The 20,975-nt window shown below is 39.8% G+C and overlaps 1 protein-coding gene across 1 annotated transcript in view; it reads right to left on the bottom strand.

Annotated features, from left to right (window-relative positions):
* LOC106890681 (membrane-associated guanylate kinase, WW and PDZ domain-containing protein 1-like) overlaps positions 1-20,975 on the bottom strand; it is a 285,153-nt gene that overhangs the window by 100,998 nt on the left and 163,180 nt on the right. The window contains exon 3 of the mRNA XM_014946636.1: positions 374-490. Within this exon, the coding sequence (XP_014802122.1) occupies positions 374-490 (117 nt within the window). The remainder of the gene's footprint in view (positions 1-373; positions 491-20,975) is intronic.

Here is a 20,975-nt window from a genome sequence, read left to right as displayed (position 1 = left end):
TATTTCTAAGGCAAGCACTCAATTCATGACTGCTTTTCAGGGTTTTTTCTTGCACAGTAAGCACCATAGGCTTGACCAAACCATCAGCTGTTCCAAAGCTGAGTTCAAGGATGAACTTGAAGTTCATGAACTTGGAAATCCATCCGCCCTAGTGAAAACTGAGTCTCCCCTAGAGCCATGAACACCACCATGTGAAGGCTCTCTCTGACCGCCCTAGTGAAAACTGAGTCTCCCCTAGAGCCATGAACACCACCATGTGAAGGCTCTCTCCGATAAAATAAAAAAAAAAATTAAAAAAAAAAAAAAACAAACGAAAAAAGAGAAAATAAATTCTACTCCATGTAATCCACCAGGTTAATATTTTGTTACTTACAAGGCACAGCATGGCGATAAAGGTTATCTCTAATAGTCTGCTGTAGATCGTGATCCGGTGATCCTTTCTGAAACCTCTGGTTGAGATAATGTCTCAGGTCTTTGTTCAGTCTGCTTCCTGCAAAGAAAAAAACAGCCATTTATTTATTTCTAAACGCACACAATTAACATTTCCAATTCAGGCAAATGTTAGACTTCCATTCAGAGTCCCCTAAATTATGGCATGCTGACTTTACGAGCGGAGGCTCATCTTCCTCTACAAATGGCTAATTACCAAAAATAACTCGCTGTAAACAAGAGGTCTCTCTTGTCTCATAATGCATCTTTCTTCCTGTGGTGTTAAACAGATCATCATTCCCTTTTATCACTTATTTGTCAGAGCAAATGGAGAAAGACAGATGATGTGAAAAAGAAGAAAAATAATAAAGGTAGAGTATTGCTTTTGCAACTCACTGGAGGGTGAGCTGGGCAGACAGACAGAAGGCAAAGGCTGCTCCCATCAGAGGTACTAATATAGCTGAACATGGCACAAAATCAAAGAAGGGCTATACTTTGCAGGGATACCTACCCTAGCACACAGCAGGAGTTAGAAAAGAATTGATTGGAGGAATTAAGAGCACCCAAAGTCCTTAAAAACAACACAGTAATATCTGGCCCTTTTCACTTAAATCTCTTTATTTTCCCATTCAGCTTTGAACACTTTCAAGTGTGCGAGAACAAAGATACAGAAGTTGAACACAAAACAAACTAATAAAAAAACACAAAGAAAAAGAAGAAAAAGAAACATAGTTGTTAATGAACATTGCTGGTTGCTGAACAGCAAACCCTTTCTTGTAGCAGAACACATGAACTGGAGTAACTTTATGAAGTCTTTTCCCAGAAATTAAATATTTCCAAGTCTGGAATAACATTGACATTAATTTGACTGAAGAGCAAAAACAACGCCACAAGAACATACAGAGAACATAGAAAGAAACTCTTCTGTTCTAAAAAGAAAAGGGAAAAAAACCCAACAAACAAATAAAGCAAAACACTGGAAAAGCTTCAGAGAACCATAGCCAAGATGATCAAAATCTGGAGCAGTTGCCATAGAAGGCCCAAGAGAGCGGGCTGGGGTGCTCCAGCCTGGTGTGGACACGGGATCTCCAACATGCCCAGAGGGTGGGTGGGAACTGGCTGCTCCCAGCCTCTCCCAACACAAGGACTAGGAGACACCAACCAAAGCTAATGGGAGCTTGGTTCAAAATCATGCAATAGTGGCAGTAGCTCCCACAGGCTATGGCAGAACTCCATGCTGGAGAGCACTGTGGGTGCAAGAAGCTTATTGAGGAGCTTCAAGAGGAGACTGGAAAAGTACTTGGAAGATGGACCCAGTGGAAGTTGCAAATGAGGGTGTAGGGAATCCCTTGAGCTGAAAATGAATTGCTGGTGTCTGGGAGATGTGTGAAAAGAATTGGGGGAATATCAAATATCTTGGTTTTTGCCTTTCTTTTAGTAGGCATCTTATTTATGGCCACAGCTGGAGCCAGAATGTTGGGCTACATGGACCTTGGGCTGAACCACCACAGCCACTTCTATGATCTTTTGTAATTTGCACTATGATTTTTCGGACTGTGACTCTGTAATGCAGAGGTCATCTCAATGCTTGTTAACACTGAACATCACAGTTGCAGATTCCTGGCTGGAGCCTCTTGGAATCACTGCAGAACAAATCAAGAATAATAATACTGCAATGGAGTGCAGCTGGAGTGTGGGTTTGGGAGGCAGCAGCAGTACCAGACAAATGAGAAAAGGAGTGTAAACTGTTAAATAACCACAGGCTGGAACAGCCTCACACAGTCCTGTTAGCTTAAAAACAAAACTAAACACACAAAAAACCTAGTCTGGAATGCAAAGTCAAATTCTAAAAAATAAATAGGTGTTTTGTATTTAGGTTTTCCAGACAGCTTTTTTTTTTTTTTTTTAAAGATTAAATTTCTTATTGAAGAAATGAAGGCTTAGGCAGTAGGTCCAGCTATTAAAAGAAGGACATTTTTTAAAGACCAAGATGCTCATTACAGAAATGGCTCAAACAACAAAATTGAAATTAAGGCAGATAAAACTGACTCATCAGACTTTCCCAAGTTATCCCAGCAACACCCCTCACTCCCAGAGCAGATTATCAACCTTTTTTCTAACAAATGGTCTCTGGTTACGACACTAAAAATGGTTTCCCACACAGGAGGTATTTGGAGGGCTTGGTAGATCTGTGGGCTACAGGTTTCCAATATCAGAGCTCACCTTCCAAACTCCAGATGTTTTATTTCATACCACAATGTTTTACTCCAGAGGGAGATGGGGCACTAAAAAGCATTTGCTGAAATAGTAAAGCATTTCTTTATCTTTTAACTAAACAGTCCATATTTTTCTTTGCACAAGAGATAGTAAGACAAGGTGGTTTCTCGTAGCAAAAAGAACAAGCACGGCAAAGAGTTTGGACATAATGCAAGGGCTTATTCCAGTGAAGAAATTAATGCACTGCATATATCATATAAGGTAGGCTTTCTAGTGAAATACGGCGTGATTCATGATTCAATGATTAACGTCACAATAATGTCTAGAGGTGAAAAAGCTGTGCTGAGCTAGGGCTTGTTTAACCACAGAAAAGTTGCAATTTACTGATGATATCTGCTTTTAGCTTCCCTCTGTGCCCATTCCATCTAGCATCTCAGTCTATTACAGCCCCCGCTGGAAAGTTTGGTTATTTGGTTTATGCAGTAGCTGGGATTTCCCAGCTGAGTCACTGATGCACTAGCCAAGGTGGCAGTCGCAAAAATAGGGGCTATAGCTATGCTTACACTCATACGATTGTCTCCTCAGGGAGCTCATAGTGATGCTTATTTCTATTACATTTATTTAAATGGGGAGGAAAAAAGAAGGAAAGAGACTAAAAAAAAAAACATCAAACAAAGCGATTCCTAAGCCACATTTTTGTTACTAAATTCCAGAAGATTCTTGATGGAAATAAAGACTTCTTGCAGCCCTGACAATCTCGGCTCAGCAGCTGCTGAGACCACAGCTGTGGGCAAGAACAGGCTCATGGAACTCACTCCAGAGCATGAAAGAAGAAAAGCTAACACAGAAACTAACACCACATAGAAAGCTGCCAAAAGTATCCACCTTGGAAAATGATGGATTCTTTACCATTTGAAATGTTTCAATCCACTCTGATTATCTTTTCCAAAAAATGGCCTCAGACTTAAGAGGGCATGTGCTTGGTATTGGCATTATTTAGCAGATTCTAGTGCTAGACACAAGTTTACAAATGCTGATAAATTCTTTTTGAGCCCAAATTGTATGCACCTGCAATTCCTGAGAATCTGAAAGATACATCAGTGACATTTCAGCAACTTCCTGTGTGCAAACTGTAGCACTAAAATTCATTCTTATCCTCGGGGGCAGCCCTATGCTCCCTCTAAGTCTCCCTCCCAGTCTCAACCTCTGATGGCTTCTGTCCATAGACCAGCCACCACCAGGCTGGGTTGAAGGGCAGGTGCCCAAAACCACCTGCTTTTATGCAAAAGTCCTTCCTTTGTAAAGTCTAATTCCATGTATAAGTTGTGCTCAAGAAGATACCTGGCTCCAGTTTCCTTAGAGATGAGCTGTGTTAACAAGAACTACACTACTGCCCTTCAAAACATTCTCAAGGAGATTGAATCTAATGCTTACTTTTTGGAGATTGTTTTCTTCACCACTAAAAGCATGTAAAGAGATCCTACAGTGGTAACAGGGGAGAAACAAAAGCTGCAAGCCAGAAACAGCAGTTTCCAAACAGGAGGACACAGGTCTTATGAGCCAGAGCTCAGCTCTTACTGGCCAGAGTAGGTTGGAAATGCATTTATCTGCACACAGAAAACTCACCGTGTTTTTTCTGTAATCAAAATTAGGTTGATCTATCTAGCTTTAGAAAATCAAATGTAAAAAAATGTAAAGAGAAATTCTTGTTTGCTAACCTAATCAAAATTCATATGTTTTAAGCTTTAGAAGTAAAGCATGTTCAAAGATCAGGTTTTGTTGTTGCAACAGTTTCCTTCTTTTTTTTTTCCCCTGCTGAATGAAACCAGTGTCTTTCTTTATATGAAGACAGAGGCAGAGAACCAACTTTCCACTGCTTTGCTCCCCATTGTACTACTCCAAATCTGAGATGTTTCCATTTTATTATCTGAATCCTTCTTCACCTTTGAATGAAACAAATGGCAACTCGCTAATGGCTGGTTTTCTGAATGATTCTTAATTATTATACTGCATTTTAGAATGTATCAATCGTCCTCCCAAACCATTACATCATAACAATCCCCAAGGGCAAACAAAACATCCCTCACAGAAAAAAAAAATATTACTGACATACTGTTTTCTGAGAAAAAGTAAACTGTGCTTGTCAATTTTGTGGAGATAAATATGCAACCTAGATTTTTTCATGATTAATGAAAAATATTGACTGTTTCTAAATGTACTTCTTTCAAACCCTCAAATCCTCTGTCACACATTTGTCCTCCAAGAGTTACCTAACACTAGAGTCACTAGAGAAACGATGCTTTGAATTATGCTCTGATGCTTATTGCTACAATTTCCAGTTTCTGGAGGGGAGGAAGCTGCATACCAGCTCCTGTAATGCTGTTGCTGCTGCATAAGAACATCCATCTCTTAAAAAAGCACTACCACCAGCAAGCAGCAGTGCAGACCTGGGGGGCTGAAAGCCCCTTGCCTTATTGACATACAGGCTTCCAATAAGGGAAGCAGACTTACATAAATGACCAAGCAAAATCTGATTTTTTTTTTCAAGGAAATCTGAGCATGAACATCCCAGGGCTGGCTGACAGCACCTTCCTGCCAGCTGGTAGGTAGTCTGTGCCAAAACTGTGCAATATGTATATTCTGAAGATATATTTTGAACTTGTGTTTTATGCATTTGGAAACTATCATTTCATAGTTTATGTTTATATTAATTACTGCAGCTGTTTTATCCCATTTATGTTTTGAGATGGTTATAGATAATCCTGATAAACAGCTATACTCTGACAGAGCCTGTAGATGCTTGTGTGAAGATGGGTCAGGGTCAGGCCCGGGACACAGTGGTCGCTGACCTATATTACACTCTTATAAAAAGGTTTACACTCGTATATATTTTTGCTTTACTCTTCTTTGGGAAGGCTACCAATTGCTACAATCACAGTCACTGATAGCATCTGAACTGGAAAAATCCATTTTCCATCCCTGAATTGTAGCGAAATCCCCCTTCTCTTGTCGGGATCTCCATTTAAAGGCGTCTTTAGCAGAGGGATTCTCTGTGGGCAGACAAAGACCATTTCAAAACAACAGGGCCATGAAGCAATAAGAGGTTAAAGGCCTCGCTAAAGGGATAAAAGTGCAATAGAGTCATCTGGATTAAGACTCTCGCTCGCCGCCCTGATGTCTACATCAAGAGGGAAGGATTCAATTTTTTAAAGACAAAAAGATTGCACGTGTTGGATTTGCAATATAAACCCCTGATTATAACATACTGTCTTTCATCTGAAGATCTCTATCCGAAAGTATTTAACAAACATTAATAAATTATCATGGTTGGCAGGGTTTTATTTCTGCGCTACGAAACACAGAACTGCAGATAAGGGGAGAAAAAAAACCCAACCAACCAAAACAAAACAAAAACCCCTCACTCGTTTAGAGGCACAAGCACAGAACCTGTACTCCTTTCTCCAAGGCTGCTGCTCTACCCAGCCAACAGGACTCAACACAAACTCATCTATAATTAGAGTCAAAATAGCTGCCCTTACTTGTAAAGTGTCTTAAACCCATCACCTGCCTTGCAAAAATGGCATAGCTTTTTAAAATAAATGTTAGAATATTACTAAAGTAACTAAATACAACTTCTACATCTGTTGTAGAATTCTTACTAAAAAGAAGGGTGCAGACAGGGCTCCTGGAAAGCGGAAGCCATTTCTTGACACTTTTCTGTATAGCACTTGGCACAACAGTAGTGCCAGGCCATCGCCACTGTGTCTTACTAGTGCTTTCAATGTATTTTCCTCAAGTCCTTGCATAAAGGTGGCCTTAATACTCACACATATATTTTATTAATGTCTGGAGTGATTAATATACTATTTCTGGATCAATTATTATGATAATTTTCATGGCAAGGTCCAGTAGGCAGCAGCCCATCTTAGAAGACAAAATGAAGGCTGAGTGGATTTTTATCATTTCACAAGACTGCACTGGTAACCACATCATCATCAAATATTCCTAATCCCAGCAGTTGTTACACAAATGATAATAGTTTGTGCTATATCATTTCATTCTGTCCCATCCTTGTCTTCCAGCTGCTGTCCAAAAGTGATTATAAATAATGGGGCTATAAAAGCCATTCAATAATTAGAAGATTCATTGGCCATATGCCAGCAGTGACAAAAGAGAGTGATTTATGTAAGATGAGTCTGTCACATCTGCCAGATCACAGTTTCATTACGCCTGTGGCTTTAAGGTCACAGTTTAACACTGTTCCAACAGCCATTTGTCAAGGGGGTGCTGCGGAGAAGAGATGAAATACATCATGGTTTTGTTTGCTTTCTTGTTTTAACTACTAAGTAAATAAGTAAATAAAGTCCAGTACCTCCGTTTGTTATTTCATGTCTCCTGTGAGGTCAAAGACACAAGGATATAGAGTAAGACACAAAGCATTCATCATGGTTGGCCAGAGTTCAAATAAGATCACAAAGCAAAGGCATCCAATTTAAAAGCCTTAAGTATTCATGGAGCTTCTTAAATTCAATATAATCTAAGCATGTTCTATCTTCCAGCCACCCATGAAATGAAGGCACCTTGTAAACCCACAACATGTTGGTAAATTAATTGCTACTACATTTTCCTAACACAAGTAAACTTAAAACCCCTTTATGGCTCAGTGTGCTAAAAAGATATTTAAACATTGCCATGGGAGTTCAGCTTAACAATTAACATGGCTCAGCAGACACCTGATTTGATTCCAGTTCTATTTTCTTCTCTTTTTTCCTGTATTAAAAACAAACCAACAAAAAACTCCAATGAACTTTTATTGCTAAGTACAAACCAGTCCCATAAAGTCCAGATGTTTGGGTGTCCACATAAAGGCTTCAGTAGCCTCATCTATCATTGGTAACAATTGCTTCCATACCAATTTGGAGTGTCTCTGTTGACAAAAACTACTGGTCTGAGGGTAGAAACAGCATCTTTGTTGGAAATGGTACATCCAGTCCATATCAGTGTATTACCTAAATTCATACCATCCTGCTATAGCCTGGCTCCAGATAGATGAACTGCTCAGGTAAGAGCCTAGACATTTCTGTTATTCTAACAAATCCATACCACCACCAAAGCAAAATGACTGCCCATCCTTTACCTACCTTCCTGAAGTAAAACATAAAACACTTTCCAATTTTTATGCTTTAAAACCCTCTCAGAACAACAAAGCCACATCCACTGCAAAATTCTTCCAGTGGAAGGAAATTATGATAAACTGGAGGGTTATGCTATAAAGAATTGCACAAAGTTACAGGATGAACTACCTACACAGCAATAAAACTCAACTTTGATGGAGCATGGTTAGGACTTGAGCAGCAGCCTTGCTGCTGAATCAGCAGAGAGCACTTCAGCACAGCTAGTAATTCCTGTCTAGAGAATGAATAACACTTGTTACTTTATTGCTAACAGAACTTCTTAAAATATTATTTTAGGTGTAAGCTGTGAATCTGAAGGAGATGTATTCACCCAAAACTTTCAGGTCGTGTTCAGAATCAGGAGCAGGCAAGAGTTTTCTTGGCACAGTACCTTTTGGTATCGTTCTCAATCTGCATGGGTGAATGAACCAGCACTAAAGTGGTAATTCAGCATTTGCTGCTACAGAAATGCACTTAACAGATCATAAATCCACGGTGAAACTATTCTGTGAGCACCTAACCTAATCTACTCTATTTGCAGGGTGCTCCACCTTCTTTTCTGTGCATTAATAGCGATTCATATTTCTAGTATAAATTTAAGCAAATAGCCTTTCAGCTGAGAATTGCCAAAAAAACCCACAGAGCTGAAGCTTGGAGGTTGAAAAGCAAAAATATTATCATTTATACACCAAGCCTGAAAATTTTGACCACTTGTGACAAATACACTTCTGTTGCTCCCAGCTGAATTCAGATGAGCAATGCCAGCAAATGCAGCAGAATGACCAGCTTTTTTCCTCCTTTGGCCTTTTAAAGCTTCTGCTGAACTCAAGTTGCAGCCTTGAATTTCTTGAAGTTCCTGGAGAAGAAACCTTCCTTCACCCTCTGATATCTTCGCAGCCTGGGACAACCTTGCCCTGGGAGAGAGGGAGGCCACACAATCACAACTGTGGCTCCAGGAAGGGAAGTGTGGTCTGTCACGGACAGTGCCTGCAGGAAAGCTATCAATTACTATCAATTTGATCTCTAAGGGCCCTTCTAACCTGAAGCATTCTATGATTCTATTATCATGTTCGACAGCAGGATGTCCTATAGGTCTGGTTAACACTGACCGTGCTCTCAAAGAACAAGAGAAATATGGAGAAAGTAAGAGTCTCACAGCATCATTGCATGCAAATACATCCTGAAGCTTTTAGCCACTACAATATTAAAACACTTACCAATTCAAGCTCTCTTTTTGTGAGGATTCAAAGGAGAGCCTGGATAGACATAGTTCAGTCATCCAAGAGATAGTGCATAAACAATGGTAGAAATACAATCTTCTTTCTACTCTAAGAAGAAACTATTTTATTATTTTCTTCTCAAAAATACCAAGGTTTGAGTTTTACTTTTTTAAGAACACTGTTTAACTACATCTACAATCCTTAATCCCTTCTGTGTCTGAGCAAGTCAAGTTGTCCACAGTGTTGGTGGGTAACACAAATTGCTGGGGGCCGCTAAAGCCATGTCCACACGATGGAATAACCTGTTGATCTTTGCTGCAGCTTTGCTGCAGACTGCAGCACATTTCCATGCAGAGGGACCCTGCCTTATGAAGTTCAACAGCAGGTTTTGCACCCGGGAAAACATAACTCAGGACTGCAGCTGGGGCGCAACTCTGTGGAAAACAACTTGGTGGTCCTGGTGGACAACAAGTTCTATGAGTGAACAGTGTGTTGCTACAGCAAAGAAAGCCATCAGGATGTTGGGTGGCATCAACAAGGGCATCACCAGCAGAGATGAAGTCATTATCCCGCTCTACTCAGTACTTGTCAGGCCACACCTGGAACCCTGTGTTCAGTTTTGGCCCCCACAATACAAAAAAGAGCCACAAAAATGACCAAAGGACCAGGAAGCCTGCCATAAGAGGAAAGCCTGAGAGAACTGGGTTTGTTCAGCCTTGAGAAAAGAAGCTTAGGGGAGACCTGTTCACCATGTTTCAGTATTTAAAGGGTGGCTACAAAAAAAGATGGAGACTCCCTTTTTACAAGGAGTCACATGGAAAAGATAAGGGGTAATGGTAAGATTCCAATGGGACACAAGAAGAAAATTTTCCACAATGAGAACAATCAGCCATTGGAATAATCTTCCCAGGGAAGTGGTGGATTCCCCAGCATTGGACGCTTTGAAGTTTTGGCTGGACATGGTACTGGGCCATCTTATCTAGACCGTGCTTTAGCCAAGAAAGGTTGGGCCAGATGATCCTTGAAGTCCCTTCCAACCTGGTATTCTATGAGTCTTCTTTTCTTTCCTTATGCTATTCTCAAGAAATGCTGCAAGCTCTTGCCTCAGCTTTTTGTTTTCCTTTTTAACTTTGAAGAATCTACAATCACAAGACAAGGAGGGAGCACAGACTCTCAGGTGGTCTTTAGGAATGACAGCAGAGAGCAAGGTGAGCCAAGGTGAGAGAAGGGGCCTGCTGGGATTAGAAATGCAGAATACTTTCCTAGCAAAATGAAAAATCTCCAAGATAAACCATAATACTAATTAATAACCACCCACGCTCTAAAGTTTTCACAGGAAAGCTTGCGGAGGTAAGTATGCAAAGAACAAAGTAATGCAACATCCTCTAGACTTGTTTTTAACGAAATCTGGATTAGCATCACACTAAATACTTCAGGCGGTTCTGTGGCCAGATGAGTGTTGAACTAGAGGTTTACAAGTTAACTGGCTGACAATCAAGCTGTAACATTAAAGTTGTGTCCATAAATGCTTCCTCTTGGCGGTGACCTTAAAGCAAGCGCCCAGAGCAAAGCCTCAGCTCTGCAAAACTTTACAGAAAACCAGACCCAGAGGTGAACTTAGGGAAGCAGAGCCATTCCTCCAAGGCAGGCATTTTGTCTCGCACACAAAGGCACTGCTGTGTAGGGGCTCTTTGCACTGTGTGTTCCAGCAAGGAAAAGCTATGAGGAGTACGAAGCGGTCATCAGTGGCAAGAATCGTTGATGTTGCCACGTAGGCTTTTTAAAAAAAAAAGTAAGAAAGAAAAGAAAAAAACCTCCTACACATCCGAAGTGAATGTAGAATGAAATCATTGTAAGAGAGTGGCATGGGATGCAGCCTCTTTCCATGAGCGGCTCTGAAAGATTCAGGCTGAGTGGCTCATGCCCCATCACCACTAAGCCTTTCCATCAATGAACACAGACTGGGCTACGTGATCAACCCAATCTTCCGGTAATACATCATCAGGAAAGCACAGCCTCCATGGGAGCCACGGAACAGCATTTGTCGCTGACACCTACTCTGTAAAACTCTGTTGCATGAAACAACCTGGATAAGGGAGCGTTGTTTCTTTCCCTTTGCTCAGACTCAAAGCTGCCAGCGAGTATTTTTCTGGGATGCAGGGAGGGCTTACAGGAGGCAGCAGAAGCAGAGCACGGGGTGAAGAAGGAAGTCTAGATAGAATAGTAAGAACAGGAAAATCAAGATGAAAAGCACTTGCGGTTTTTCACTCAAAGGCAACGACCCGTTTCTGGAAATTACATGCACATCTCTGTACGTCTCCTGAAAGGAGTTACCATATGTTCTAAAAGTAGGATATAATATTTGAGCTATAAAAGCCAAATCAGCTTGAGAAACAGACGGCATTACAATGCTTTAGCAGAACAAGCCTCACATAACAATATGCCAACAAACTCATTTTCTAGAACGGCACTAGGAAAATATTTGCAAAATTTGAAACACGGTCCCTAAATACAGCATTTGATTCTTCCAGAAAAGTGGGGAAAAAAATGACATTGGGAATTTTGAATAGCTACTCATATTCTTTGGGGTTTTTTTGCTTGCTCTTTTCTTTAATTTAAGCACGGGTAGTGGGTTTTGCTGCCTTTTTTTAAAACATGACCTCAAACTCCTTCAGCAGTCAGGCTAAGTCCCTTTTCATCCTTGTTCTTCCTTGACTGCTGGAGGGACAGACTCCCATTGCCCAGCCAGGTCACCTCTGAATACTAATCACAGCTTTATAGTGTTTTGCTCTGCCCTCACTGGCTCCAGGGCATATGTCAATATTAACGGCCTGATTTCCAGAGGTACTGAATACATAAAATCTAATGTTGAGAGCCTGTGATGGTCAGGCTATAAATGCACACATTATCAGAACACCAGAATTTTGATGCTGCTTTTTTATTATTTTTTTTCCTCACAGGTATCTCTACCAGACAGAAAATGCTGGCCTTTTTAGAAGAAACCAGCTACAAATCATATTGTGTCCATTTGAATCTCTGTCCAAAGCACGTGCTGACCAATAGCCCATTCTCTGGCATGGCTGGATGAGGCACACTCAGGTGCACTAGTGTCTCACCAAAGAAAAATAAATATTTTTTTCTTTCTCTCCAAATATATTTATTTACACAGAAACAAGATCTGCCAAGAAACAAAACCAGAAACAAGAATTGCAGTGGTCTCGCAGTAGCAACAGTGCTTTCAAAGAGCATGCAACTTAGCTTACCCTGAGATAGACCTGCTTTTTTTTGTTAGGGTTTGGGTTTTTTTTTTTTTTTGGGGGGGTGGGGTGGGTTGGGTTGGCTTTTTTTGGTTTGGTTTTGGGTTTTTTTTAAATATATAATTACACATTTGTAGACACATAGAAGAGACACCAAATCACTAACATGCAGTACATAAAGAAAGCACACAGGCAACAACGCTTTGTGACTTAGAAAGTCAGGCTCTCAAAGCTGAAAATAATTATGAGCTAAATCTGTTGGGGAAAAAACATTTAAACAGAAAAACGTGTATAACAGTGGGGAGCTGTTGAAGCACACTTTACAAGAGGCATAAGAAGCCACAAAAATTGAGTAAGAAGGTCACCCTGGTTAAAAGTCCAACCTGGCTTACAGGGAAAGTGCAGCTTTTTTTAATTTCATATTGTAGACAATGGGAAAACAAGATCTAAGAAACTGGACTAGCTCTGATTAATTAGTCTAAATGCAAGTATTTCTTGGTTTATTTTTAGTCTACCATTGAAACAGTTTTCTGATGGTTGGAGGATATTCTTCATCCCTGGAAAATGTTACATCAAGACTGAATGTTTTCCTCAAAAAAAATATGTTCAAGTTTAAAGTGGAATTGAGTCAAACTAGTTCTATAATGTCCTGAGCTATTACTTGGAAATCTAATTTAGAAAGACAGTGCTGAACAGGCAGGTAAAGAATGTGGAAGAATGGGAGATCCGACAGCAACTCAGAAAGAGTTCAGAGTAAAATGATGCAATGAGCTAAATCTTTTCAATTTCTCAGTTGACCAACGCAAGTTCAAAAATCTCACTGGTAAAAGGAAAGCATTAACATGCTGATTCTGTAGTAAAAGCAATTCAATACACAGCATTATGGGTCTCCCTTTTGCACATGAAATAGAAGTGAAATCCTAAAATAAGATTTTAAAGCATTGTCAGAATAAATGAGTTGGCTGGAGCAAGCAAAAAGCATGGCTGGACAGCTTGCTATGAGCTTTAGTAAAGTATTAGCATATCTTATTGGCAAAACTCAAATTGCCAGCTAAAGTGAACAAGGCAATGTTGCTGTTAGCAGTTCCACATACAAACACGTAAAACAAAAAAGCTCCGATTCTCAGGACTGTCTGTTCCAGGTAGAGCAACTCTTCCCTTCTGTATCCACCATGGTAAAGGCTGGTCAATGACAGCAGCTAAAATATCGAAAAACTCGCATTCAAAAACAAAACCCAAATGAACTTGAATAGCTTTGGTCGCCAACATAATTTTAATACCTCATCTAAAGCAAGTTTGGCAATAGAAAAAAAAAAAAAAGTACATGAAAAAGCTTACTAGGCTCTGGAACAAACATCTTTTTTGCCTTGGTCACAAGGTCTTATTTTCTTAACGTGTTTAGGAGTGCCTGTATCATGTTTCTGTCACCCTAACTTTTCCCCCCAAGAAACAAATATGAATATTACAGATGGTAAATCCCACATTTTCTTAAGCAGGAAATAAATGTTTATATGTGGCATATAGCAAAATATATTTTTCCAAAGACAATAGCTACAAGATTTAGATTTATTAGTGCAGGGCAGGAATTTTTAATGGAAAACACATTTTTGGGGATAAGAATTTTAATTACAAAGAAACAGCACACAAATGGCTCCTTTAGATTTAAAGCAGAGCAGTTCTGCAACAGAATCAAAAGGACATAGCCTCTTTTGGTGAAAAATAGAATATTGGAATAAAGAGAGAAAAGCTCAACTTGAGCGTACGGCGGGTTAGACATTTTCCATGGAATGCTTTTGATCACAAAATGGCATTTGTCAAAATTAAGACATTCTGCAGGAACGTGACATTTCTGCAGAAATCAGACATAGCTCTGATGGGGCCTTTTCAGATGGTGCCTCAGCTTGACAGGCTTCCCTGAGCCTGGTCACAGGTTCCTAGGTTTCCACGCTCAGTCTAGTCAAGCCCTTCTGCCCACTTGTCTCATAGCTCTCCCCTCTTATAATCCTTAGAAAATTCATACTACACATATAAAAACTAGCACACTAATCTGAAAGTGGTGGCTTTTGAAAGGCTACTGATACCCAGGTTAGATCTTCACATCTGCAAACAAAATGGGAGTCAAAGAACCGGTTCAGTTCTGAAAACACCAAAAATTGGCACCTCCAGAATAAAGTTTCACAGATTCTGGTTTGGTGAAAGAGGAAATATAGGCTTTTTTGGGAAGTAAGGCCTCCCTGGTGTGAGCACATCTACTTAGCTGCAGGCATCTCACACTAAAAACAATTAACTGGAAAATACAAGACCAGAGGTAGTCAAAATAGCAGTTTCCCAGAATTCAAAATGGAAAGAAACATTGGTTTCATTCCCTTTACACTACTCTTTCCAGTGGCAGTCTTGGTAGCTTTTTTGTATATCCACAATCAATGGCTTTTGTGAAAGATTAACAGGAAAAGCAGAAATGAAATGTTTAATCAGGCTTTGCTACCTGCTGGCTTTGGCTTCACGGGATTCTTCCCGTTTTGCAAGATGCAAGGAGACATGACCATGGTTTATTCCCGTTTTTGCCTGGTGTCAGCTCTCCAGACTCACATGTTCTAACCAATTTGCAATCCTGCCAGGAAATCTGCATGCTCAAGCATTAGCTTTACTGTCATTGCCATTAAAACCACTAGCCACTTTATTTTTTTAATTATTTTGAGATAAGCGTTCTGATGACCCAGCTCCAGACAATAAGAGATGTAATAGAAAGCAATAAAAGTCAGCCTAACTTCTAATTTTTCCTCCTTAATTTTTTATTCTTACTATTTTTATTATCTTGGAGAGTTCTCCTTGTACTTTCTCAGATGGTTTGCTAACAAAGGAAGGAAGAGATGCAAGGAAGCACAGCGCTGGCCTCGAACTTCTGCTGAGTGAGTATCACTATGGTTCCTACTCTTATGTTACTTCGGGACTTTTGAAAGCTCTACCTCCACTTATTAAGTCATTTAGTCAGTTTTTCTGCTGACTTAAAAGGACTTTGGGTCAGGACCTCCCAGCTTGGCAAGAAAAGGTGGCAGACAGACAGCATGCAAAAGGAATAGCTATTTCTCAAAGGAGCAATCCAGAATAATGCACTGTTCCTACTTGAACACAGTCCCACTTTCAGAGTCTGAATAGGGATAGATGAACAAAGGAGGAACTTTGGAAGACGGGGGTTTTTTTTTGGAAGAAAATCAATTTTGAGGATAATGCACAACAGGCATCCAGGAACCACAGATGAACAGTTCACACAGGGAGCCTGGCATCCCCAGTCTCCTCCAGACAGGAGCTGCACCACTGCCCACAGCTCTGTGCCCGTCACGCTCCACGGCTGACAAGCCCCGTGGTGAGGCCCTCAGTTTCCTAGAAATAAACCTCTGCTTCTGTGCGAGTCCAGCCAGGCTGGCCTGGTAAACCTACCATCCTTGACAGGTTGTGTTTTTGCACACTTTCTATCCTGGGAGTTTTAAAATCATACACCTAAATATTAATTCACTGGTCTAATTTTACATTTCTTTGGATTTGGTCTTTCCTTTAAGACACCACCTGGTAAGTTGGGCTTTTAAAAGAAGCTCTGGAAACTGCCTCTTTCATGATACGGTGCCCCTCTGTTGCTGCCTTTCCACCTCTGCCCAGACCCAGAAGTTTCATTTGAATGAGGTACATCCCAAGTTGCTGTATAAATACCACGTACACACAAGCCTTACGCTGCCAAAGCATAAATGGCAGCTGCATCTACACAGGCTGACAATTGATTTACTCATAATTTGCAACCCCTTCCAAAGGAACTAGACTTCCTAGCAATCAATGAGAAAATAACCTTGTTAGCAAATAAGCCAAGGTTCCTTTAAATTAATCAGTTCTTTTTCATCCAAACAGTACGGATAATGAAAGAGAAGATGACATTTTACATGACCTATAAAGAGTAGAGTTTCTATTTTAGGCTCCTCTTCGTAAGGGTGCCAGGATGATTATGTTTTGTTTACTGGACAGAATAATCTCTTATTTGTTAAGGCTTGAACAAAATTTTATCTTCTATTGTCTTAATTATCATCTGGAGGGTTGAAACACGAGACGATGGCACAGAACAAAATGAATATTAATGTGTTCTATCTGCAATTTAAAGAGAAAGGACTTGGAGCTTTCTTTTGCTCATGTGCTTAACACGCCACATCAGACTAGTGAATTATATCCCATTTAGCTGCTATTGTTTCTCCCAGTAGCGTGAAGACAACAGACATCAACCTTTTGCAGACTCCCTGCATTTCCAGTGTTCAAATACGTAACCTTTTCCTCTAATTTCTTTTTACATCATTTGCTAAAAAGTTTTAAAATGTCTTCTGCTTAGAATGGCGTGCAAGGCTACACCTTTTTACAAAAAAAGAGAGTGATAAAGGCGCCTTTATCACCTGCAGCATGTTCTCGTGCCCATGCGAAGGTGCAGGCAGCAGGAGCCTGCCTGCCTTTTCTCTCATTTAACTTCTCTGCATCCTAAGAGCTAGTGAATTCAGTGTCTAGAAGAAAAAGGCACGTGTAACCTGGGAGGAGGTGGGGAAAACCAGAAAGTCCCAGATGGTGAATAGCGCACAGTGACATTAGTGGGTTTCCTACCTTCCTAGGGAAAAATCAAAGGCATCTGGTGTGCTCAGTGCAAGGCCTGGTCAGTTCCAAGTGATTTCACAAGTATCAATAGGGATTGAGTAAAACAGCACTTACATGTAACGCTACATGCTTTAATTCTGCACTTTCCTCCTGCTGTATCAATGCTGGCTTTTCCGGGTCCAAAAAAGGGAAGAACAAAAAGGCTTATTCTCCCTTTTTGTGAAGAAAAGTAACTGGGTTGGAGTTTGTTTCAGGTTCTTTTTCATCTCATACACAGTGTTAGTAATTTAAAATAATTAACAAAAACCAATTAGTAGAAGGTTGGTTTCTAATTTTGAACCGATAGAACAGTCACGCTATGCTAACACGCCCACACAAAAATAGCTGTATTTCAGGGAGAGAAATGTAAGTTACCTGAAAACATAGAAACAAAGAGTTTGCATGGCTTATCAAGATAATTCATTTTTAATTTAGTTTTAAGCTAAAGGAAGAATAGCTGCATTAAGGCCTGTGTGCCTCTATGGCATCCTGCACCCATTGAGAAAGTGAAGCACAAGTCTCAGGTTTGACTTGGCTCTCGTGGACTCCAGGGTTAAGTGCAAACACAGCAATGACAGTATATATTTTCCCCTTATGCTGTTCCAGGCCATGACTATTTGAAGGCCAGGCTTGCATGCATCTAAACAACTGCATCATACATTTTTCTTCTTGGGGTTCTTTTTGTTTGTTCGACTTCACTGCTCTGCAAAATCCCCAAAATGCCTAATTCTGCTTTAGCAGCTCCAAATTCAATCAGGTGGATTAACTTTATGCCTACCCAAGCAGTGCTCAGAATATGAAAACATTGATCATCGAGATGTTTCTGCTGCAAGTCCAGATTTGCTGGAGGACAAGACAAAAAGAAGACAGCACTATAAACATTGTGTCACCATTACAATAATCCACTTGGGAGAGGTACAGTCACTGTCTACAAGTTAGCACATCCCTCAAAACCAAAGGGCTACAGCACCATCCAACCAATTGACTACTCTCCAGCATATTCACCATGCAGAATTACAGAGATTACACCAGTAAGAAATGGGTTTTAAAGGTATTATAAGTTTGAGCAACCCCAGCAATAAATCACAGAATAGTGTGAATCAGGTGCTAATAATCAAACTCAAGTGGATGGGATCTGAGGCTCCTCATAGCTCCAGTTTATGAGTGTGGAGGGATGGAGATTGTTTGGGGTTTGCAATGGCCTGTCCCATAACAAGCCACCTCCATGACACCATCAGTGCACTCAGGGGAAGCAGAGCCCTGGGCCAAAAGCAGGCCAGGAGCTCCTCTGGAAAACTCCACACTGTCCTTCTGCCCTTCTCACACAAGCTTAAAACTCCAGGTCATCATCACCTGTGCAAGAGCTCATACACAAAAGTCCCCCTACTATATTTCCAAAACGTTTAGACTGACAACAGCATATGCAGAAACACAAGTATCTTCTGCTTATTGGACATTCATACCTGAGCACCTACAAATAACGATCAATACCCATAATACATGCAATGCCACTTGCTATAATCAAAGAATAATGTCACTCAAAAACACCCATGTAAAATTAAAAAAAAAAACAGAAAAGAATGGAATTAACGGCAAAACAAAATACATTAGAGAATGTAATTTAAACTGAGCTAAACAGAGAACAAAACATATCTGATAAATGATCAAATCATACCATCTAGCAGATTACTGTCTACAGAACAGGAGGGCTGAAGAACACAAACACTCCAGTGTGATAGCCATAAATCAGAGTTTAATGAAATGATAAGCTATTTATGCAAAGCATTCATGGCTATGACAATTCATTTGCAGAAAGTGAAAATAGAGTAGAAATTTGTCAAAATGCAAATACAAGAGTGACCTATTGACACACAGTCAAAACGCAAAGGGGAGAATCAAGTTCAGGACACAAAGGCTACAATTACTGCAGTGTTCTTATAAGAACATTTCTCTCTTTACATTGTGATTTTCCATCAAAAGGCAGATCTAAGGAACTCATTAACACGAAGAAAAACGAATCAGACATTATTGAAAAGGAAGAAAGAAATATGCATCTTATAATTTGAATTAAGATTTCCTACTGGAGAATGCCTTTATCTTTCCAGGCAAAGTAGCAAAGTGATTTTGCAGGAGAATTTAATTGAGAAATATGGCACACAAAAGGGCTGCTTATATGCATACCTCAATGGGAGATACGGAGCAGAAAATAAGTCCTCTGGACAAAAATGAGTATTGCACATCAAACAACGTTGTCAAGTGTCATTGCTTATCTATGAATTACCATGTTTAAATCTATTTCTAAGGAAAGTCACATTGCTTCCCCAATAAAAAAGCAGTTACTTTAAGTTACTGCAGTTATGATACACTAAACATAAATATATCCATGCCAGAGCAAAAGGAAGCACTCTTAGTTCGTTTTGAAAGTCACTGATCTGGTTAAGACATCGGTACTTTGGCCACCAGGTTTAATTTTGAAAGGATTTGAGCAGCTTTACTGTCCAGCAGCCATGAATAATTCTGTGCTTGAATACTTTTTATAGAAGTAGATGAAGCAGAGCACCACTGCAACACACAAAGCACAGGCCATTACTCCCACTAGCTTAATTACATGGGCAAATTAATGCAGGCTAAACAACCTATACACTTCTCTCAACCCACCTATAACTGACTTTTTTTGCTATGTATACATATATACACACATATAATTTTTTTCTGAAACAGCTCAGTTTCCATAAGCAACACAACCAATTGTTTTGATCTTCTTATGAACAGAAGAGAAATGGATCAGGCATTCATTCTGTAGCCAAGAGCATGCACGCAATAGAAGCTTTTGAACACCTCCACATCTCTTCAACAACCTGTTTCAGTAAGAATTCACATTTTACTTCAGTCTGAACACTGAAAGAAAAACCTGTTCAATCCTGCAAACAATACAGTTCATGCAACAGAAAGAATTGCTAATATCAGGAAAAGGTTGACTTGACTTGGCCAATAACAAAAAACTAACCTGGGACTGTTAAATACACACATGCAAACATACACAAAACTATTAACTCATTTAGGATGAGTTATAATAACTCATCCTAACTCACTAACTATTAACTCGCTTAGGATGATGTTAGGATGAGGTTAACTCACCCTGAAGTGGGTGAGAGGACTACAGGAGTTCAAGGGGAAGACAGAAAAAGAAACCCAACAGGTTTCAGTTCAGTTCTTCTATCAGCTACTCCAAGAACTTACTAATGTCAAAGGAGTTATGCTCCCATTAAATGCCATTCTGAGTATTATATGCCCTGAAAATGAAAATTGTACATAATGCTTTCCCCTTTCAAATTCTTCACCTAATGAAAGCAGCAGGCTTAACATTAAAGCAAATTCGTAATTTCACAATGGATTCTCAATTAACTATCACAGGAAACATTTTTGCAGTTACATTTCAAATATGCTACGTGTCACAGTGTTGTGGGGGAACTGAAAAGAGAAAAGATGAAAACAGCATGGCTTGTCATCACTTCCATAATTTCATTGAAAAAATATTTCTGAAATAGAAAACTGAATGAATGGTGTTTTAGGAAGACGAGGGTTTTTTTATTCAATATCTACAGTTTAGACAGAGCAGAGTGGCAATAAACACTAATGGATAAACTCCTTAATTACACTGAGATCCTCCAGTGGTTCAGCGTTTGCCCTTTGGCTTGCTGCTCCTTAGAAAGCTCCAGACTACAAAGTGAGTGATTGCTACTCTTATGGACCTTTCCGGGACCACAGTCTCCTTTCACTGGTATGCTTCAAATGCCGTGTTCTTCTTGCTAAGGCATGATAAAATGGTCAACAACTCAGAAAGAAATAGTTCTTGCTGTTCAAGTACCCAGTGGCCACAGAAGTAAATGACAGAAGGTGTGAGAGATACAAGTAAATGATGATGAGAACAGGCAATCTTTAAATGAAAAAGGACACTTTTTTTCTTTTCTTTTTTCTCTTTTTTTTTTTTTTTTTTTTTTTTAAAAAACGCGGAGATT

Source organism: Calidris pugnax, unplaced genomic scaffold (genome assembly GCF_001431845.1).
Source record: "Calidris pugnax isolate Ruff unplaced genomic scaffold, ASM143184v1 scaffold81, whole genome shotgun sequence".
In the NCBI taxonomy this organism is placed as follows: Eukaryota; Metazoa; Chordata; class Aves; order Charadriiformes; family Scolopacidae; genus Calidris; species Calidris pugnax.
The sequence above is the reverse complement of the archived record's forward strand: the minus strand, read 5'-3'. Positions and strand labels throughout refer to the sequence as shown.